At 37.6% G+C, this 23,597-nt stretch overlaps 2 protein-coding genes across 14 annotated transcripts in view; one reads left to right on the forward strand and one right to left on the reverse strand.

Moving 5' to 3' along the window:
- PPFIBP2 (PPFIB scaffold protein 2) overlaps positions 1-23,597 on the forward strand; it is a 110,178-nt gene that overhangs the window by 43,650 nt on the left and 42,931 nt on the right. For 9 of the 13 annotated variants that reach the window (XM_087744268.1, XM_087744242.1, XM_087744276.1 and 6 more), the window contains exons 4-5: positions 13,584-13,673; positions 18,033-18,146. In XM_087744268.1, the coding sequence (XP_087600394.1) occupies positions 13,584-13,673; positions 18,033-18,146 (204 nt within the window). Of the gene's footprint in view, positions 1-1,375; positions 1,574-3,425; positions 3,910-10,172; positions 10,291-13,583; positions 13,674-18,032; positions 18,147-23,597 lie in introns of those variants that run through there. The other 4 variants (XM_087744314.1, XM_087744324.1, XM_087744332.1 and 1 more) reach the window with 3 other exon arrangements.
- The window catches only part of CYB5R2 (cytochrome b5 reductase 2), a 65,114-nt gene continuing 56,411 nt past the window's right edge, over positions 14,895-23,597 (reverse strand). The window contains exon 11 of the mRNA XM_087744478.1: positions 14,895-15,269. The gene's annotated coding sequence lies outside the window, so the exon portion shown is untranslated. The remainder of the gene's footprint in view (positions 15,270-23,597) is intronic.

Here is a 23,597-nt window from a genome sequence, read left to right on the forward strand (position 1 = left end):
TTTTTGTTGCATGTCCATACTCAGCTGGACTCTGCTGATGAGGCTGGGAAGACACATAGTTGGTCATTTCAGTTCTTGGCCTGAAAGGCCAAGTGTATGTTCTTTTAGTGTTTTCAGAGGCTGATGGGTTCTGAAACCAAAACAATCTAAAAGTTATTGCTGACAAGGAAGAGAGGTGCTATGCTCCAGGGACTTGGACCTCATGGAGGCTGAAGAACTTCTGCTCTGCTCCCTATTCCCTTGCCCTCTAACCCCCCAGGCAATGCAGTGCCAGTACAAGAATGCTATTGACAATTTGCATTTGTGCTGCTCTGAAAAATCACAAAAAAAATGTGTTTTAGCACAAATTTAACTGAATAGAAAGTAAAATGGCTAAAATAACAGTAATAAATACAATTTTATAATGCACATAGGGCCTCAGCTGGGTGGGAGAAAGAGGTACAGTGGTGGAAAAGCAAACAACTGTGCTTCCTCAGCTCCAGTGCTGGTAGGAGAAGAGGGAATAAACCAGTCAGTCAGATTGCCCTTCCTCCACAGTTCTAACAGGATTTGTGGGTGTTTTCTTGCCTCTTCATAGGTCTGGAATGGAGGAACATGAGAAGTTTAACTGGTTGTTTAAAGCATTCTGTTACTTTCAGTTTCAAAGCTGTTACAGCATGTCTGTTTACTATTTGAAACAGATTTAAACTCTTGTTGGAAATATTTGACATTCTGATGAATAAAGTAATGGGTTGCTTAGCTGAGTGTTTTTTATGGGTTATGTATCAGCAGACATTCATGTGGCTAGCACCTTTGATGCTCTGCAAATGGGAGTTTTTAGTTCTGTCAACAGTGGCAGTAGTCAGCAGTTTTCTATGGAAGTACAGAATTGGCAAAGAAATCCTAATGGGTCTTCATACTGCTTGTGGAGTATATAAACTTTGTTAATTTTAAACATCTTAGTGCCCTACATTGCATTTATATTGCCATTTTGTGTGGTTTCAGTTATTTTTGGAGACGGCACTGGAGAAAATAAACAATTTGGCGGGGGAAGGGATTAATAGCTAGATCATTCTGTCTCCATGAGGTAACACTTGAGGGTGGTGGTACTGCAGTGATAGTGGGGAATTTTTGGGTTTTTTTTAATTCTCCATTGAACTAGAAGTTAGTGCTCAGTGAAGAACTGCACACAGACATGAATTTCCTTAAAACAGGGAAAAAAATACAGTGGTAAACTGATGAAGCAATCCCCAGATTGCAACAGATTTTCCTTATTTTCACACTGCCCGGAGAAACTAACCTGCTTTTCCAGTGAAACGGAAAAGTATTCTAAGCAAATCTGGGGCAAATGATTTGCATTCAGTGGGCATCTGAAACTTTTTCAGGCCAAAGCTCAAGCAGGACGTAGAGTTCAGCATGCAGGTGACAGGCTAAAAGTGAACATGTGACTGTCTGGAATGTATGTTGTCAACATTCGTGGCTGATAAGATGCAGAAAATTCAGACACGTTTACCTTTCAATCAGGAAGAATGACTGTAACAGAATCAAGAGGCCTTTGCATGAAATCCAGGACAAATGACAAGGCAGAAATAAGGTATGTTTGTCATTTTAAATACTTTTAAGAGGAGAAATGGATAATGGATACTTACCTAGCGGCAGATGCTACACTGAGGCACTAATAAGTGGAGTAATGTAGGTTTTTTTTAAATGAAAACCAAAATCATTAAGAGATGATGTGTAGTGGGAAGTTTTAAGAGAGGTATGTTTCCCCCCTTCCCTAAATAAGCCTGAAATGAGAGTCTTGGAGCATATGTTTTGAAATGGATGAAATGTGGAACTTCAGACTCAATTGTGGTGGTTCTATGGGATACGCAATACTTTGAGATAAACTTTGATGTATTTGCTGTTCTCTGAAATTAGATAACTAGTTTTCTGGGGAAAAAAATGCCTTAAGCTGTAGGGAGTTCATGTTTTAATGTCAAGAGAACCTCTATTCAGTCTTTAGTTTGTCAGCCATGGCAGACGCTGTCACACATAGAGAAGTATACTATGTTAAGTGCATCTCAATTTTTATGATTTTTTTTTTAAAAATGGACCATTGACAATGTACTAAGGCTTTTGCCAGATGGTGTGAGCTATTCAAGAAATAGCTGCTCTCATCAACTTTAAGATAGCATAAAAACTTCTACAACCAGCATAGAATAAGTACGTTCTACGTACAGAGGAACCCAAGTCCTCTTCAGATCTGTCTTGTGGCATGGTTCACTTTTGGAAACTGACAGTTCTTTTATCTTGTCACATTTGCTGGTGATTTTAGGTATCATAGCACCTTTAGAAGACTTGTAGCACTAATCTTTTAAAAACTTTTTGTATTTTTCTTTTCACATGATTTTAAGTAACAACAGGTTATAAATACATGAAGTAAGCTGGAAGTCAAGGTTTATATCCTTCCCTCTTACTTTGTGTCATAGAAGAGTCTAAAAAGAGGTCCATCAGGTTAAAAGGATCAAGAATGGTTGAAATAATAAAATCCCACATCCCTTGCAGAACTTCCTACATGTATCTGTGACTCCGAAGTTTGGAATGTCGGTACATGGCAGTGAGGCAGGTCCCTGTAAGAACTGCTTTTCAGGGCATTATACAGCTTCAGAGTTTGAGTTCTTCGTATCATTACTATGATGGGCAACTTTGACACTGACTCTTCCAGATTGCTGGTTTACTTCCCCTTAAATGCAGGAGTGAGTTTGGCTGTAGAAACTGAAGAAAATGGGGAGATAAGTAAATGTTCTGAGATCATCACAAAAATCCCATGGGGACAGCTGCATTTTGGTGGTAATAGGCATTGCCCAAGCGGTTGTCCTTGTGTGTAGACGAATGAGTTGCCCAGTTTAAGGCCAAAGCCACTTATAACTAGTGGGAGATACAACATTGGAAACTGGAGTTTATTGGCAAAAATTAGAACTTTATCATAACTACTGTGTGGAGGCACTAGAGGACACTGCAGCAACAGGCAACGCTTTTAAACTTCCCTTCTTGCCGGAGCGTTGCTTTGCATATGCATTTGTCTTGGTGTTGCAAGTTTGAAAAGTTGCCATGCTATGAGACTTCAGCTTCAGCAGGAGCAGACAAAAATCTTAGAAGGGTATCATCATCTTCTCTTAAGATGGAAAATTGCCTCTTTGGCAACAGCATTATTTATGGGATAATTAACTTATCCACAGGATCGTCGTTGAATTCCTCCTCTTTTATAATGTCTTTTGAGAGGACAGGCAAGTAATTCAAAGAGCAGAATTTATTTTTAGGTTTAGTCTGAGCCTGAAATAAACTGAGAAGACTGAGTAGTGTTACGATAAACAGGGAGTAAAACAGAGACAGGAAATAGGGGGTCTTTGGTAATGAGTTCCAGCCACTCTTGAAACAGAAAGCCAGAGAAGGCATTACTTGAAAATAGTTTCTCAGTGACAGCTTAATAATTTTTAGCTTGTTATTAAACATTAAAAGGGAACAGTTTCTGCAGATTTATACTATTATTGAAAGATCCTTTTTTAAAGATCATTTAGCAAGTTATATTTTTGAAGTTTTTAGTTTCATTGTTCTTGTTGCTAACCGATCCGCTGTTTAAAAAAAACAGATGTTTGGGGGAGAGTCCGAAGTTTATACAGTTGTGTGTTATATATACATCTGTGAGAAGCATTTGGGATAAGACTGTGGGACAGAGGCAGAAGTTTTAGCTTAAAATGTGAACACGCATTTAAGATTTTAGAAGTTGAGGGTTGACAGGGGAAGAAGTCACAGCTATATCCTGTAGAACAAAGCAGTGCTCTTTACTTCCAAAAGTTTCTTTTAACCCTGGGAATGTGACTGCTGAGATGGGCCCAAAGCATGGATGGTGAGATTGATATTTACAAGCACTTCACGTGGCTAAAGAGGGTAAGTGATTTGCTGGGCTTTGTTTTCTCTTTGTAAATGCACTTTAGCAAATCTTAGTCAGAATTCTCAGCTTTGCGAAAGGAAATGCACTGAGTGCCTCAGACATGCAATATTGTAAGTTTCTTCAGCAGAAGTGAATTAAAGATGTTTCTTCATGTAGGAGGAGGATGCTTAGGGAGGGGGGTGAGAATCAGCTGTCTTTGTCTTTAAAAACGAAACTCTAGGATCAAACTTTGAACAAATGGCAATAGAACCTAGCAAGTGCTCGTGCTTTCCTGAGATTGTAATACAACAAAGCAAATCCTGCATGGGAACGTATGGCAAAAAAGGAGAATATGTTGTTTACCGTGTTGTGCTTTAAAATTAAATTATTTGCACTAGTTCTTTACTTAATCAATTCTTCATCGGGATAACTGTATTTGATCTTTTAGGATACCTTTGTTTTGGGTAAAAATGGTGGTACTTTTTTCCTGTGCATGTTACTCTGATAAAATTATGTTTTTTAAAAAGACAGTGCTATTAAAATCCAAATTCTGTGATGAGCTGTCTGAACATGAATTAACTGCATGAGATTGTTTTTGTCTTCCTATAAAAGAAAAAAAAGTAGGTTTGTGTGGTTGTCTCATCACCTTGGAAAAAATCACTTCATTTTTGTCAGCTTTTAGATTTTTTAGGTTCTAAGTATTTATTTTTCAGTGTTTGAAAAATCCATGAATGGGATGTGAATAGATGCTTCACAGTATACCCTTTTTTAATTGCAGTATTAATTTAATTGTGTGTCATGTAAGCAGCACATCCTCTCGTTATACTTTTAAAATCTGTTTTAACCTGTGTTAATTCTATGCACACCATTTATGTTCGTGCTTCTGTATGGCACTGGATTAACAACAGACATGTATACATATGCACATGCACTCTATTTTTTTTACTAGCTGTATAAACATAAAATGTAGGTAAATACATGGAATGTGATTAGGAACTTTAATTTGCTTAGTTTCTTGAATGAATATAAAATATTCATGATATAATGTCAGTCTTCAGTAAAAGCTTGAGAATCTTGAAGTTAATTTACAAAATATTTACAACAGGTTCTGGAAACGTTTACATTGCTGGAGTGTGGATGTGGAGGGGATTAAATGGGGAGCGAGTGGGATGGTGAAGGAGACAACAGGAAGTAGCAGTTCGTAACATTATACTATTAGTTTAACCTGGGCTCTGTGCAGTTAAAGCTAAATAACTCCTCAATGGTTTTTGAGATCACATATTAATTTGTTATTTAAATAAGGTTTTGAATATGGTACGTCTGCCACCCCTGCTTCCTGGTTTAAATTTTATTTCTACAAAGATAGGTTTGCTAACAAAAGGCTAAGGTGTGCTATTACCAGGCTGTGTGGCATTCAGGATACATGGGGGACAGTAACATAATGAGAAAAGGATCAAGAAATAGCTGCAGTGAAGAAAGTCTCACACTGAAATGTTCACAGATTTGGAGGGGTTAACACAGGGTGTCTTTGGGATGATTTTCAAGTACTATGTTGAGAAAGGATACTGTGTTCAAATGTAGCACAGGCTTTTACAGAAATTAATTATGCTACTACTGTGGTTGTGTGTAATTCCTTTTATGTAGGGTAGATAAGGAGAATATCAATACTGCTGCTTTTCCTTGCAAGCTCTTTAAGGGGGTGAGCACATGTGGGGGAAGGGAAAAGAACTGAAAATGATCTCGCATTGTTCCCAGGAGAACTTAAGCAGTCTGCTCCCAGATTCCTTTGACAAGTGATTTTTTAAAAAGGTTGAAACAATCTAAGTTGCTTATTTAATTCTCATGTTCAAGAATCCTAATGTCACATGTCTGGCACTGATTCTGATAGCATATAAAGATTTCAGGCCCTGCAGTCATAAACTGTTGCTCTTTGGCTGATAATGAAAGTGTGAGTACCCTCCAGAGTAACAAATGGCTCTTAACAGAGAGTTACTGCAACAGACTTGCATAAACCCTTGGTGAAATGTGCCAAAGCTGGCTCCAGTTTCATCTTAGCAGAAATCACTTCAGAGACCAGGATCAGTTTTGATGTTGCAGTTGGTTGGCTCAGCTAGATTTGCACGGCATCTGCGGCTTGGACTGGGTTAGGGCAGCAAACAAATACAAAAATCACAAGATCCAGGCAGGCAAAATGACAGATACAACTGCTATTTTCAGATGCTTAGAATAGAGGATCTGGTTTTAAGCAGTAGTCCTGTAACATAATGTGTACCGTAGCATCATGCCACAGCAGCAGGGACAAAGCAATATTTAGAGCAAATTGAAATAAGGTGTCACGACATTTCAGCTCTTTCCATTGGACTTTCTTGATGTTAAGATGACCTGTGAAAAGCGCTGTGCCAGGAATGGCCATAGGTGTGGACTGAGTGGGCAGCAAAATGTAAGAGCAGATGGACAGAGCCAAAAACCAACGTAGCCTTGTCTCAGTTGTGTATGAGGCACAGTTAATGTGTTTTCTTTGTTAAATGTTTTTTCTCCATTTTACTTTTTTCTGCCTTTTGCCAGTAATAAAAAATATTATTCTGCAGTATTATTTCTCACAAGCGAAAGAACTTTCTCTGATAATATCTTACCTAATATCAGAAAGACAGAACTCTGCAACGCGTACAGCTATACTGTGCTTCATTGCATCTGATATTTTGACGGCAATTTCAGAACTGTCCCGGTTAGCTTATTCTGGCTGAGAAGCTGAATGATATCTGACATAGGCACATAGTACCGCCCTGGTTTCATGCAGTGTTAGACGAGTTTGTAACAATGCAGATATTCAAGGATACCTTGTTAGTAAGACACAAAGACCAGCTAAGGAGGTCACAGGAATTATTAAGGGAGGCATGTCTCTCAGCAATCTGTGTTCTAGAAGGATAGGGAAAAGTTCTTGTGTATATACAGTACACTTTTAACATTACATCTAAGGCAGCACCATAGTTCTCATAAAGTGGTTGGTGGGCAGTTTGTGGGAAGCGTTTTGCAGATAACTGATGTCAGGTTCTGTTACAGGGCCTAAGCATAAATCTGTCACTGTTAAAAAGTTTGTGTTGCAAGCTAAGGAACCTGAGCCACTCCTCGCTACCTGAAGCTGAAAGCGTCTCATCTTTAGCAAACTTTCTTTGGTTTTCCCAAGGGATTTGGGTTAGAGGGTTCACATACAATTTCATCTGTTGTCCTGTTGCTTTATTCTTATCTTTCCATTTGGTCTTAATTGGAACACACCATTCCTAATAAAAATGGCACAACCCCCATTTTGGTACATAGACATGTAGGTATAACCACAAATTATTAACAAGCATTACAAACATAAATGCTAATATTTATTACAAACAGTATTATGGGCTCTCTAAGGACATTGTAAATTAACTGAGCTATTTGAACCACAGTGGATGGAGTGTAGCAAAATGGGAAGTCTTTTTCCTCTGGAAAACTTTGTACAGTGGTAAGATGTCTCATTTTGAAAGAGAGATGCCTTCACATGAAATGGAGGTGCCAGATGACTCTTGTACCTTGCAAGGTACATACTTACCTTTTGAAGTGCATGCAGCACAGAGCTGACGGCTGACCTGAAATAGGTGTTCGTTATTCTTATGCTTTTCTTTCCTTTCTTCTGGATGCTCTTCGTAACCTGTACTAGCAAGAGGTGGAGCAATCAAACACATGCTATAGCCATTAAGGTCATGATATCGAGGGTGAATCTTATGACTTCTGTAAGGATATATTCCTTTAAGTAATGTAACTGTCTGGAGGTGAAAATTAGTATTAGGGAAAATTATCCAGATAAAATATAAATATTTCATCAAAATTCTTTTATTTTAAGGACTACATAAATTTACCTAGCTCTGTCTATTTAATTTCAGACCATATGCTGTTAGCTTTTCCAAAGTGACTGCCACTTTCACTTCACCAACAAGGAACAATGTCAAACAGAAAATCCTGTTGTTGCTTTATTAATTGCCTTCAGATGAAAGGCAAGAATTACAGATCCAGAAATCATGTTCCAGCCTTCTTCTCCTCCTCAAGTACACTGAGTGAATGTACATGTATTCAGATGGGTGTGTATCTGAGGTAGCGCTAACATGCCAAGAGATTAAATTTGTATTACATCCATAGTCAGATGCCAAAATAAAAATGTTTACTGTGTAGGCTACTCACTCATCACAACACAATAGCAACTACTGTGACTCATAACATCAATTCTGCTGACCCAAAAGAGTAATAAAGGGATGGAAAGTCCATACTCTTCTAAATATTATCAACTCCAAATAGGCTGGAAAAAGTCTGTAGTGTACATTTTCTTGTATTGAAATATAATACTATGGTCTGTGTGCTGCTAGTAGTTTGCGGAAGACTGACTGGTTGAACTCTGCTGGCTGTACTCCTTGTTTTGAGCTTCTAAACCGCAACAAAAGACAATATGTCAAGCAAGTCCCTAATCTTCTGCATTAGTGCAAGTATTGTAGTTGCCAAAGGCATCTTACTCAATTATCAGTGGAACTGAAGGTGATTCATGTGACTGAATAAGAAGAGAGGAGGGCTATGACATAATCTGTCTTCTAAAAGAGGCGGGTGACTTGTTGAAAAAGGTTACAAATCACCACTCTAACTGATTGCCAGGTTTCTTTTCCCAGCTCCTCCCCCTCCACAGCCCAATATGAGATCCATGGTATTAGTGACAAATTTCTGTGTAACAGCTGGCTGATCAACTTCAGAAGTTGGTATTTTTTGTTTTAAAATTAGCTGTGTTAGAGATTCTTTGAGCTGAAACTGAAACAGCACATGAGGAGAACATAAACTGGCCTGTATTCAATTTTATTATCTTGCATATGTGCTTGCTTTAAGGGGCTTACTTTTACAGCCTATCAAGATTCAGCTAGAAATTCTGTTACAGAAACTTCTGAACAGAACATCTGTACAGAAGTGCTATACAGTGGTTGTCGTTCTGTTCTGACAATAAGCTGCATTCTGAATTGTTTCCTATTAAAATAACGTGCAAGAAAACATAACAGTCCGTGCTTACCAGTCTCTGAGAAGGCTGTTGAAAATTAAGATAGCTAACTGAGTCAATCGAACATTTCTTCCCTTTCTTGCCATACGCTTTTATATTTTTGTTGATTATCCCGATTTTAAACTAAAGCTGTTAATCATACTCCCAAGTCTGATTTTTTTGTGTCATGTATTCTGGAGGAATATTTAAGCCTTTTTCTTGGAAAAGGACTCTGTAATGACTTGATCCTGTAAGTGATACTTAGACCATCAAGTTTCCAGCAGCTACCAATATTATGTCCACGTTAGAGTAAAGAGCGTATTCCAGAGAGAGATTTAGAAGCTAAAGATGAAGAAGAAGCTGAAGCAGGTGATGGAATGCAAAAGCCTTTTTTTCTTTTTTTTTTTTTTCCACTTCCCCTAGAACCACGAGAAACAGTTAATTTGGAATTGTTCAAGGAAAAATTTTATTTTAATATCTGATGCAATCTGATGGGCATTTAACTATATCCAGAATCTCTATGGAGACACGACATTGCTTTGTAGCTCCCTTAGGCAAAGTATTTATGGTATACACTTGACTTTTATCTGCAGTGGTACTACCATCAAGGTAGTTTCGACCACCTTGCCTTAGCATATTTTTCCTTCTGCTTTAGTATCATGTGTTATCATAAACTTCTTTACATGTTTTATGCGATTTCTCTCATTCTTTCATTACAAGAAATATAATTAACATATTTAGCTTATAATTTGTGGAGCCCAGGTAATGATTCTTTGTTTTTAAGGCTGCATCTTCTGAAAAAACATCTTTGTGGAAAATCTGGGTGATTCAGCCTTTTGGTCATGTGGTTACACCAGTCTAGTGTTTATTGTTTATGAGCTCTTACACCAACTTGAGTGGTCTGTAGTCTTATGACTTTAATGTTACAGGTCGCATATTCAGTTGCTGCTGATACGTGTGATATCTAACTATACTTGCTCAGTTTCTTCTCAGTACTGACTTTCACAACTGCAGAATGCACTCCAACCATCCACAGATGGCCTTGGTTCATATTACATTGTTTTATCTTGTCTTTATGCATGCCACAAAGATTTCCCAAGTCGTAAACAACTGCTGGGTGTCAATCAGCCACTTTTATTTAGCAGGTCATTTACTGTCTACTGTACTTTCCTGTACTTATCTGAGCACTCTCTGTCCGAGCTATTGGCAGGGTTGATTTCTTTTTTTCCTCCCCCCTTTTCTGTTCACATGGGTGTGATTCACTAGGCTTTACATGGGTATTGAGTATTGGACTTGCAGCAGAGGATATTTCAGTCACTCAGTGCAGCAGACATCATCGGAGGCTGTACATTTGGTAAATGTGAGTGTAGTAAAATATCTTATTTGTGATGTGATGTTGAACTAATTCTTAATTACTGATTATATAAAATGTTGAACTCTGTTTTGCATTCATGACAGATTGGTTATGTAAAAATGTGTTGGCAGTAATTTAACTCACTGTGCCTCTAAGGCTGGCGGGGAGTGGTTACACAAGTGGTTACAGGTATATTTCTTAAATTTAGCCTAGGAAAATAGCAAATGATGGCAGGAGAAAGGGTGTAAAATCTACCTGACTAGGCGGCCTTCATCACTAGGTTTTGTCATTAAGAGAATCTTTTCCTGCCTAGCAGTGTGCTGTTCTTCCCTGAATACTTGATGTTCTAGGTGCAGGGAAGTCTCCCCTACAATTGTGTGTGAGCCAGAGACATACTGGGGAAGGCTTGTGGGCTCTCCCTTAAGAAAACTCATTTAATGGTATGGAATGGAGTTTTAACCCTAATGGAAACATACCCGCCAAGGCTAAAGATTTTGTATTCTAAAGTACAGTATAAGACTTTGCTCTGCAAGTGGAGTAACAACCCAGGCAGAATGGCTGGTGGTATGATTGAGGATGCATAGCTGAGGTCAAAGGGTTATCTAGGCAGACGTACGGAAATGCATGTTGGTTACTTATGAGGATTCCTTGTTTTCATTATAGTACTACAAAAGTTAATAAGGAATGAACTTTAAGACCATATGGACTGACTGACCAACCAACTTCTAATACAAAGGACCTAAGTTAAACTGAAGATGCATGTTTTATAAACACAGTGGGGGGTTTGGGGATGTGTGGTATTTTTCTAATAAAAGGAGAAGGCTTGAAAAAATTACATTGAGATGCTAGGAAAGATGGAAAGAAATGTTAGGACACAGAAATTCTAAAAAAATTAATACTAGTTAGGAGAGGGAGTAAAGTCACCATTCCTTTAAGGGCATTATGTACTTATACAGTGCGACTGTGTAAGTACACCTACAGATGCCACTGTAAAAATTATTAATTTTTTCTGAGACTTCTGTTTGCGTATAAGTTATGCACTCAGATGTGCATATTTAGAGCCGTTTCTGTGAGGTCTTGAAGCTTAGTTGGACCTACTGTAAACTGGTCAAAAGCTAGTGAGAAACGTATATTCTGAGTAGAGTTAAGATCTTCTTTTGATCAATGCTGGTAAGGAGTGGAGTGAGGTTCTGCACATTCTGTTCTTCAGTGTTCTTGTTGACCCTCTAAAACAGGGTATAAGGACCAAGCGTAGTGAATTTATAGGTGATTCTAGTTAAGCAGGACCTTGCAGCCATGCTAAAGGACATGATTAAAACATAAGAAGAGCCTGATACATAGGAAAACAGTATAAATAATATGACACAATTCAGTATAGGCTGGTGTGAGGTTATACATTTAAGCAGAAACAATGAGTAAACACAGGATGAAGAACAAAATGCTAGCTAAATAAGAGCATTAAAAAAGGATCAGGGAGTTATGGGTCCTAGGCTGAAAATATATCAGTGTTACTATATGGCTGGCATGAAATATGGCCCAAGGGTCTGTGAAAACATTTTTTCCACTCTAGCCATTTTCAGCTAGAGTCCTGTGTCTACAGGTGCTTAATTTCAAAAGAAGTCAAGGAACAATTGGTGAAGAGGAACCAAAAGAAAGCAACAAAACAGATCTTGAAAAATGAACCTGTGAGGAAAGGACAGAAAACCTTGTGTTTTTTTAGCCCAAAGAGGGACCTGCTAATTAGAGATCTACAGATAGTCTTCAAATATGTATAAAATTTCTGAAGTGAAGGACATTTTTTTATCCATGGTGGTAGGATAAGAAGCAGTAGGTTGAAGTTGAAGAGGTGATGATTCAGGTTAGACATTAAGAAAAATGTTCTAATGATGGGTAGCTAAGAAGTACATCATATGGGGGAGGCTGTGTAATCCATTTCTGGAGGTCTTTAGGAGTAGGCAAGACAAGAATATTGCAAATAATCATCTGTCCTAGGATGGAATAGCTAACCACGTGATCTCTTCAGGCACCTTTCAGTCCTGTTTGTTGGTGTCCTTGTGATTCTCTCAATTCCTTTCAAAAATATCGGAGGCAAGAGTGCTCTGATCCTCACAGCTCAGCTCATAAAGGTGCCACACTTACACCTAGTTCAGCACTTTATGGCTTGAAAAGTGTCTTTTAGCTTTTCATTGGATAAATATTTGATTTCTTGATTTGCATTAATTAGCACCATGTTTATTTTCATCATCTGTTTTACATTTGGGCCTGTAGATCTCAGTGGAGATCAAGAAGCCATAAATATATTTAATATTAAAAGAAAAAATTCTATTCACAAATGTTCAGTTGAAAAAAAATGGACAGTTGGGGAGGAGGATTATAATTATATTGGTGCCATTGTACAAGCAACTATAAATGAGTAGTCGGCTGCAGACTAGTGTAGTTGCAGAGAACTTCGTGAAGTTGGATTCTTGTGTTAGCTGAAGAGCCAGCCGAAGTGTTTTATTCCCTGGCAGAAATGCATTGCCTGCAGTGGAGCTGGGAAGTGAACTGCTAAGGGCTCATGTTACTTTCAATGTTTTAAGCAAACGGCTCCATTCCCACATTTACACAATGTTTTAGTATGCAGGAGGAAGCTGTGGGACTCTTCTAAACTTTTTAAAATAAATCTGCAGATTTTTTTTTAATTGTTGTGTTTGTGTCTGGAATATTAAAATTCATAGGAAACAGGACATAATAGTTAGGAACAGGCCATGTCTTAGAAGGTCTTGCTCCTTAGAGCCATTTAGAAATCCATAAGTGATTATGTAGCTAGAGTAGTTCCTGATAAGAATTTGATAATTTAAATAATTTATTAATTAAAAGAAAAAATTATACTTTTCTTTCAGTGGTTTCTAGGAATAGTATCATGCATACGGCAGTTTTTACCTTTTGAAAATAAACACCAAGATTCTGTAACTTTGGCAAAAGACGGTTGAGACCAGATGTTTTAAATTACATGGGTTTTGTCTTGATAAGATGGCATTTGCCATATTGGGAAAATATTGGCATTTCCAACAGTAATTTGCTAGAAAATATCAAATCTATTCCTATACCATTCTTGATTGCTGGAGAAAGTATTCAAAATCCAGCTAAAAGAAGGTACATACAAAAGGATTAATGCATATGAAATAAACAGTTTTGATCTGTAGACACATTTTTGCATGTTTTTTGCATTATAACAACCACTCAATTTATATCAATTTTTATTAACTATTGCTTGAAATTTTAATATTAACTGTAAAAATTCTCACTTTTTCCCTCAGTCACAGGTGAATCATCATGCATCTAATAACGAAACCTATCAAGAAAGACTGGCACGATTAGAAGGTGATAAAGAGTCGCTCATACTGCAGGTATGTCTTAAAGACAACATTGTCTACATAGTTGATATTCAATGAATAAAAGCTGAAGTGACAGAGTATTTTCTGTTAAACAAATGTTAGTGGGTCACCAAATGTAACTGATATTTAATCAGGAATTAATTTATAATTTGTATAATCCATCTGATTGGTTTCATGGTGGGGTAACTGGGTAGAGGAGAGGGGAGTGACAGCAGTAAGAGGGAGAAGAATGACAAAGGAATAATTAACAACTTAAAAATAATGCTGTGAAGTCCCAAGACAATGCTGTGGTAGTAGTTCTAGGTTTCCTAGGTTATACCAGTTGATTTTCTAGGTTCTGTGTGCCACCATTTTTAGTTAATTGGAAGACTGGTAGGTAGGTAGAACTGATATTTTTCCTGCTTGTATAGTGTACCAAAGTTGCTTTAAATCATCAAAAAGCTTAAGGGGGAGGTAAAGGGAGAAAAAGAAAATTTGAGAGTAAAATGAATGCCTAAGCTCTTCCAGGTTTCTCAGTTTACCAAGCCTGTTTTCAAGCAGATCCCCTGTCCCATGTAAGTTTTCCTCCTGGAGAAAACACATGTTGTACAACGTAAAATAAAAAAAAACTTTATTATTTTTTTCTGGATATTTTCACTAATACTAAACTGTACATTGCATGCTTTTTAAAAGTGAAGCTGGAGATTCTTTAAATGGTCTTTGCATATCCTTTCTCTTTACATTTACAAAAGCATATTATAAGCATATGTATTTATATCAAACAAAACTTAACTATACTGGGTAGGTGTCTTCCTACTTTCAGTTACTAGTTTCTGTAAGCATGTTTTATCCTGTATGTTCTGTTCACACTTGTGGTAATTTACTGAGCAGAATTCTCACTGCTGTTGTTAAATAAACAATAAATGGTTTGTGAGACATAAGCTTAGGCTTGGTTGGATTTTTTCATTACTGTTAAACTAAAATTGCTATTACCAAATTTAGAAAAAAAAAATCCTGAATGAAAAAATTAAGTGTTTAAGTGTGTGCTGCAAATTCCCTTTTTTCTGAGAGGGAATCAGGTCAGGGGAGACAACATCATAACTGATATTTATTAGAACACCTTTTATTAATCAAGTGGTTATTAACTGTAACATCTTGATTCTATTAATAATAGCAAACAACTTTTCACACAGTACATTCACTTCTCACACAGTTCACTCGCACACATGTGCACACACTTGTAAGTGGAGCAACAATTAGGGTGCCAAACCCAGCTGTTTACTCAGAAGCAGAAGGTTGTACTGAGGCACCTGTGGCTTTGTCCCTGAAGGCCTCCTTTGTTTCATCACATGTGTGTGTAGTCCTGTAATCTTTGTATGCATATAGCAGCCGCTGTCGTCTTGGATGTGGTTCATGCTATACAGCTGGTTGTTGATGGCCATGTGTGCTGGTGGGCTTGAACAGATTTGGCAGAATCTTGGTGTTCAAAGTGTATCAGCTTTTGTGGATTTAACAGGACTGCTAGTCTCCAGCGCTTGTAAGTTCCTGACGACTGTTCCATGCTCAGTAGGTACTTTTCCTGTCTTTGTCCTGCTGATTTTTAGTAACTTCCTTCATCCAAATAGGTACCTGTAGAATGCAGCCAGCCAAACTCGTAAAGAAAAGGCTTTTATGACCTGGTTTGGAGACCTACCTAGAGTTTTTCTCAAGAGCAATGTAGTTAAATCAGATGTAGAAATTGTCTCTCTTTTGCCTTTTACCCCCATCAAATCAAGAGGCTTAGTCAGTATTTATGCATTTTCCTATCCTACTGCACAGTATTGCAGTAGGACTCCAAAAACACCAGGCAAATAACATAGCTGCAAACCTCAGTCTGATAGATGAACATCAACAACAACAACAACAAAAAAAAAAGGTGCCAAGATGGAGCTGGAGTTAGAACCTGGTTTACACCAGTTCTGCGTATTCCATCTACGCAGCCGAATGTGAGGAACACAGGGAAGTCCCATACTGAGGTTGCACTGGCCTGAGGGAGCCTGCTGGTACAAACCTGGCTCCTCCTGGCTGTGACCATTGGCATGAAGGATGAGAAAATGATGAGAAACAGAGCACCTCCGTTCTATAGCTCGTGTTGCGTTTTGCCAGTGACTGTGGTCTCTAGCTGTAATCTATAGGGAACGTGAGGCTGGGAGCACTCCAGTCTTGCATCAGGCTTGCAGCAGAAGAAGCAGTGCAAGGCACCTTGTAGTGGGCACAGGCAACGTCCACTATCCCTGTCCATCACAGCCGAGTCTAACAGCGCACCCTGAAACCTGCTTCCACTGTGCAGTCTGTAGTGGAGGCTGGAACTGCTACAGCATCTGGGATACCTTCCTATAGCTCAGTGACTGTGTATAGGAGCTAATGTACTTCTTTAGGTGTTTGTTTCGTTTGTTTGTTTGTTTTTTCTCACAAAGATGTTTTAAACCCTTATACCACTTGATTTTTAGCTAGTTTTTCAATATGCCTCACTTTCATGGGTATTTACAGAAAATACATTATCTTAACAGAAAGTATATTATCTGTGGGCTGACTCTTGCGGGTGTTGCACTGCTAAGGCAAGATGGACTTGCCAGCGTAGCATACGCTAGGGTTATGTTCTGTGTGCAGCCTACTGATTCCCTGAAGAGTCTGGCAGATGTGATCCTGAACAGAGGGGAAAATATGAGCTCAAAGTGCCTAATGTTCCTCTCAGCCTAGCTACTGGAACATCCAACACATGCTTCTAAAGCTGCTAAGGTTTTACTAAATTGCTTTGCAGGTCACATTTAACATAGAGAGTTTTCCTTAGAGGTTACAATGCTAGTTGGAACCTAACCAACCCTTTAGAGCTTGTTTTCTTTCTCTGGAACCTGCATCAGACGGAAGGAGAAGATTCAGTTTGTTACTTCTTGCTTTCTGACCTCACAGGGATTTTTTTTGTATGCCATCACTCATTTAATGGGAACAAAACAAAAAAGGAGACAAGCAACAGACTTCCTTGCGGGGAGTTCTCCCTCTGCCCCAGCTTGGATGTGTCCCCTGCCATCTGCCTCCACCCACTCCTTCCCATCATCTCTCATCCTGCATTCATCTGTACTCTACCCTACAGCCAGCTACTTTAAAGGCAAAAAAATAAAACAGTCCTCTTTTTTCTTTTTCTGTGTTCCTTTCCCAGGCATGCTTGTCATTATGTTTGCAGGTAAAACAAATACAGATCACTTGGTCACTCCCTCTGCAGCTTCCCTGAAATGAACTCAATTCTTTGTTGACTGAGTTTTAGAAGTGCTGCATACATCTTAAAGCGGTACATCTTAAAGATTTCACTTCCACATACTGTACCTTTTTTTTTTTTTTTAAATAAAAGTGGTGCAGGGTTGGATGTGTGAGAGCACAGATAAGTTTTTTGTTAACACGTTTCATTCAAACTGGAGTTTAAACACCTAAGGTCGCTTTTTTGTTTGAGATAACATTTTTCTGGTATAATCAAGGCTTCTATGTAAATAAATAGTAAAAATGAATATACAAGTTTATGTGCTACTTAATATGGGAATTAACACTGGGATTTTTTCCACATCTTTCTAATATTATCCTGAGTGTAGTTTTTTTGGCTTTGCAAGCTTTGAGTTAGGCTGCTGGGCTTTGCTTATTACACACTCACTGGTCTGTCTCACCATTCCCACAGTTCTTTACCAGTATTGCTTATTGTTTCTTTTCCTGGGATTCATTGTCTGTATCTCACTTCTTTTGCTTTCATGTTTTGGCTTGCAAAGCCTGGGAATTTTTCTTGGAATAGAACTTTGCCGCTGCTAAAACATGCCTTTTACTCATTACATTCTTTATAACTTCAGAACACTTTTTTAACAGGTAAGGTGTTTTTCTGTTCTTGTAAGAAGTAAAGTAATTGGTTGGTTTCCGAATGAACAGTTTTATTGTTTATCTGTTTTAGGGAGTGAAGTGCCAATGGAACCTGAAATGGCAATGCATGCTCCAAAACCACTTAAAATATTTTCACTATCCTATGTTCTTGTTTGGTGCTTTCTGATTTTTCAGATTTTTCCATGAACTCATGCAGGCTACCTGTAGGTAGTATTCCACCTCTTCTAGAAATGTTCTTTCTTTTTTATATTAAAACAAAATAATTGGGTGGGGGGGGGGCGGCAGAGGGCGGGGTGGAAGCAAAATACAGGTAAGACTGAAAAATTGTCTGTCTTGATAGAGCACGTTGCTGCAGTGCACAAGAATATTAAACCATTGAGGACTTTAAAAGAGAATTTGCTATTAAAATGTGCATTTGAATGTTAATTGTATAAGGTAATTGAAACTTAGTTACAGTCAGTTCAGTAGCATTGTGCTTCTCTTCTCAAATTACAGGTGAGTGTTCTTACAGACCAGGTGGAAGCTCAAGGAGAGAAAATCCGGGACTTAGAAATCTGTCTTGAGGGGCATCAGTTGAAACTGAATGCTACAGAAGAAATGCTTCAACAGGTAAAAATCTGGATTGGAAAGCTTCTTGCATAATCTTCTCCAACCGAGGGGTGAACATATATGGTCAGCTTGTCTGCATGTGTGAGTGCCTTTGGCAAGAAGATAAAACAGAAAAAAAATGCATCTTTTATTGTTCTCTTGCTGCTTTGCACTTTTTTTTTTTCCTTTCAATAAATGTTTCTTTGTTTTCCTGTTGCAGAAACATTTTACTGGGTGGTTGCATAATACTGTACGTGGCAGCATGTAAAATGAAACTATTGTGTCGTATTTGTACTGTGCTGACGAACTAAATTTGGACATGGTTGAGTAACTGGTTAGACAGGTTAAATGTATCTAATACATGTAAGAGTTATAGAATTAAGAAGTTTTATTTAAATATTTTCTGGTTTTGTATGGCTTTGAAGTTGAACAGGTAGTAAGTTGAAATTAATTACTGTATCAAGTTTGGTTCTATAACCATTTTTGCTTGATTTAGGAGCTTCCTCTTATTTTTTGGAAGAAAATTAGTATATGAAGACATATTTTTCTTTATTTCAATCAACAGTTTCAGGCTATGTGATTTAATTTTTGCTCTTTCATGTTATATGTGGAGGGAGCAGAACAAATGATAAATTAAATACCTTACATTTCATGTGTTAGTGCAGAGTTGGCAGGTTTGTCGATGCAAAAGAACTTTCCTGGTGCCATTTTCTGTTATTACAGATGCAGATCATCCATTGATTATACAGTACATAGATATTAAAAATAGATTTGAAACTGTAAATAATCGTCAAAATCTACGCCAGAAGTTTGCAGGATAGATATTGTTCTTGATGAACTTATTTCCTCTCCCCACCCAAAATGTTGTGTTAAAAATTTACTAACTTAGTCTATGAGAAATATGCAAGTCTTTCTATGAACTATTCATAGCTTTAAATTATAGTTGTGTTAATCTATATAGACTTATAAATTACAGTTGTGTTAATCTATATAAATTTATTTTTCTATGATAAGGATCCATATACATATGTATGTAAACAGTAGCAGTTTCTATAAGATAAACTTGTATCCTAAACCTTTTAAAGTTATAATTCTCCAAGCTTCTCCAAAAAAACCTTGGTCTCACACAACTTTTGCAGCCCAGAATGCTTCCAGCTGGGAAAAGTTTTCTTCTCATACTTAAATGAGGGGACATTTTTAAAAATGCGAATAGCGAGTACATTTAGGTTTTCAGTGAGATCTGAAGTGAAATTCAAAGAACAGTAAGTATTTAAGTTATGAAAATCTGTTTTCAAAGATCAGGAAGGCATTCACAATAGAGTGTAGAAGTTTCCTGTGTCAGTCTACAACTAGACAGTTGTTCTGTGACTTCTGCTAAAACTGTTTATTGTTTCTCTGACTTAAAACTTTCTGCTCTGATAGTCTTCTGAGGAAACTGTGAATTTAAAGCCTGATTTAACAGAACACTGAGGCATCTGAAAATAGAATATAATAATGCATGTACATTTCTATTTCAGTGAAAATGTTTAAATCTACCCATCTGGTATTAGGCACGTGCACAAATTGCTTACAAAGCTGATCCTAAAGGGATAAGCTACAAAAGTCTGTACTAAAGCTAAGGAAGTCAGGAATCTCCAAATATGTTTAACATAAACCTTAAATTTAAATTTTGAGATCACTTTGAGCAGCTGTAATTGTTGCCAAATGGGAGTAATTTCAAATTTATTTTCTTTCCTGTACACATATTAAATAGCTAGCAATAAGCTCAAATTTGTTGATTGTTTTGTATTGTAGTTTTGAGATCTTGTATTTGAACATAACTTACAGAAATACTGACAAGCTTGCTTGTTGATTGCTAAATTTCTGAGTGACTGATCTCTCATGCTTAGAGCATATGTGATAGCTTGAGTTTGGGTTGGGGTTTTTTTGATAGAAAGAATTACCTAGGCCACAACTTGGTAAAGATTTGTGTTTCATTTTAATCCTATGAGTTTGTCCATTTGAACTTTGCACAGACACGTACACAAACACATATGCTTAGTATTTTAATTTTAGTGTGAGTGACGTACTTTCAATAGCTGAACCAAAATTAAGAAATAAATTCAGTGTGGAACTGAGATATTTAAAATTTATTTTCTCACTGGAATCGGAAAAATTGATGTTGAGTTAACATTTTAGTTTTGTGAACAGTAAGAAGAGAAAATTCAGTGAAATACTAGAGGATGATGAGGGAATGGTAGTTGTGGTATCTTTCTCACATGGATTACATCCCCCAGTAGACAGTGAGATATGGGAAACCCAAGTTAGATCTCTCAAAATCTCAACAGTCAGAGAAATTATACATTTATTATGGCTCAGCAGAGGGCCTTATTTGTCTATAATTTATTTTGAAGGTTCTTTTCTCAGTTCATCTTGTTGAAAAGATTGCGCTCTACAGGGAATGAGTTGAGTTTTGGAGAGAAGAGAACGACCTGATAATGTGATGATTAGGACGTGCATGTAAGATATGTGGCCAACAGGCCTTCTTGCAGTTAATTTGTCAAAATTAGAGTAAGTATCTGGCCTCAGGGACTTCAGTGGACTGATGGATCAATCAGGTTTTGGGGAGGGCTGGGTTCAAATCTTCTCAGCCAGTTGTTGCCAGTGTCCTCTACCACTGCTCACGATGCTTAGCAGAGAGATGAAAGATACTAGTGTTGTCACTGAGTTTTTCCAGTCAAAACTATTTAGTGGGTCTTTCAAGACAGTACTTATTTATTTCTACAGTAAACTAACTTATTTCTAATAGGAAAAAATCATCTAGCTCTATGTACCTATATAAATATTCTTGCTTTTCAGAAAGACTTCTATTGTCTTGTGCATGTAAATCCAATTTTATTTCATGGTTCTGCTTGCTTATTTACAATATATTGAACTCCACTGATTTTTACCTTTGTGAACTTAAGTTTACTGCTTCTTCTAAATGTTGCCCTAGCTTGAAAATTCTTTAATGTATATTAGTAGAACTGCAGTATGGATAAGCATATTATTTACTTACCTGGGAAACCATATACCTGAGTCCAGGATAAGCCTTGTCTTTTTAATTTTGGGAACTGTAAGAAAGGTGACTCCTAATTAGTTCTGTGCCCAAAATGCTACAATAAAACCAAAAATCATACACTTCGTTAAGATAATTTAATGACAATATCTGGTAGTTCCACAACAGAAAGGGTATGTAATTCTACCCTGCAAAATAGGTTTTGCTGAATCTATGCTAGCAGAGACTTGTCCACTTCGTCAGGGTGGGGTTCAGGCTAAAATCCTTCTGGCTTATGATTTATGTACAGTTGTTTTGAACCCTGCTACAAAGTGATCATGGAAACACTTTTGAAACAACAGCTAAAATAAACTTTATACAAATTACGTAAAATGGCTCTTCAGCATTTAGGGTGGACATCTTGCATGTGGAATAGTAGCAACAGACTGCTGCTGCTTTGCAGAAGATCATGATTCTTCATCACTCTAAGAGGACAGTGCAATATCCCTTAGTTGAAATGTGAACTTTCAAGAAATGCGTTGAGCCAGTCTAAAGGTTCCTGTTACAAAAGGGAGATGGTCCCATTCTCGTTTCGTCCTTCTTCCTGCTCCTGACCATGTGCTTCTGCAACTTACTTTATACTGACTCATGCTCATCAGACTTCTTCCTCCATGACTGGGAGAAAACTAACTTGGGGTTTAAAAAGAAGGGGATGTTTTTCTGCTGGGTTAGTGACTTGAAACAGCTCACAGAAAAGGTCAAGGAGTGGCATAAGGGCAATGGCGAGATGTGCGTTTCACTTAGCTGTTTATGAAACCACAGCCAAAGAAAATATGGCTCAGCAGCATTTGAGACACAAGAGAATCCTATGTAACAGATGTAGAGGTGCTCTGGTGTGCACAGTTACAGATAATGCATGTATGTTTTCATGAGGTGTGACGCTTAAAGTGTCAAACTCAACATTTTGGTTTTGTAAGGATACTTGTTCCACTACAGACTCTAATGAAGAAAAAGCGTTTTTCACCTTGAAGGTGTTTGCATTTTCTTCCTTTAAAACAAAATAGATTTTTTGAAAACTCATGAAAGTCAATGGCAAAACTTTAAATCAGTCCTTAAGTATGGTTCCGGTTTAGGCCAAGAAACACATTTCCCTGGTCATCCTTCATAGTAAATGTTAAGAGCGAATTTTGTGGAGCATGACTGGGAGCAAGATGCCAGTTTGGTCTCACTGACTTGCCTTCCAGTGGTATCTCTGTTTTGCCATCAAATGTGTAAAGAATATGGAAATGCCAGCCTGTGTGAATAGTTAGCTGCCTTGGCCCTTACCGCATTGTAATGAATGTCTTGAAATAAAAAAAAAAAAATCCTAGAATTATCCTATGAAGACAATTTATGCTGTGACAGTCCATTTCCAGTATATCAGCTGCTTTAAAATGTAAAATTACAGCCAATTTTAGAGAAGAATGATGTGTATGTGTCTTATTCTAAGTTAGTTTGTGGCATTTCTAAGTACTTTCTTCCAGTCAATTTTAAGAAAGAAATATTTTTTTAAGAGAAGAGAGGGTCTTGAACATCTGCTATGTTAGCCTTGGGGGAACCTCCTATACACTTGCTATCAACTTTTCTTTCACTTGTACTGTGTACAATTGTAGAACAGAATTGGAAAGCAAAAGTAATTTTTGCTCTATAAAGTGGCCTAAATTGTCCCATAACAGAAAGTACCAGCCATGCATAATGTAAACACATTGGTGCTATGGAATCTGTGCTGTCAATCTTGACAGCTGTGTTAAGTCAGTTTGAAAAGTGAATTTTCTGCACATACAGATTTCGCCTCCACAGTTCTTTTAAGTGCGTTTGTTATGGTAATTATCGTGAGTAAGAATAGTTACCCTTTGCTATTCCAGTGCTGCATGTGATTTATTTAACAGATGCTAGTTCCCATTGAAGCTCTGTGGCATAAAGTGTAACAGCGTACAGTTTGCTTTGCCAATCAAAATGCTGGTCCATGTGGCAATGTCTTTCCTGTACCTGACCTGTACCAAATCCTAGATGTGTTTTGACTGTGTTTCCACCTTCCATCTTATTTCTGATGCATAATTGCAACAGGCAATCCAAGGGACTCTTGTCAGATAGTTGCATTGTGTAAACGTGATTGTGTCTTCTATCAAGTAAATTCTCTGGCAAAATACAAAGCACTTGGCTTTAGGATTCTTTCTGTCTTAAAAATACACATAGAAACTGAAATGTTTAAATGCAAACAGGAGTGAATTTCTGTTTCTCATGTCAGTTTATGGCCAACTTCTGCCTGGGTGCGAGGAGCAGGAGAAAGTATGCCAGGCAGTGCCCTTTGTGAGGCACAATGGAGAATCTTTTAAAAACAAGTGGATTAAAAGAATGCAGGGAGGAGCTGTATGAGAGTAGGAACTTGAATCCAATGCAGTTTAGTGTGTACCTGT

This window comes from Nipponia nippon, unplaced genomic scaffold (genome assembly GCF_047370975.1).
Source record: "Nipponia nippon isolate SJK-2023a ecotype South Korea unplaced genomic scaffold, ASM4737097v1 scaffold_10, whole genome shotgun sequence".
Classification (NCBI taxonomy): domain Eukaryota; kingdom Metazoa; phylum Chordata; class Aves; order Pelecaniformes; family Threskiornithidae; genus Nipponia; species Nipponia nippon.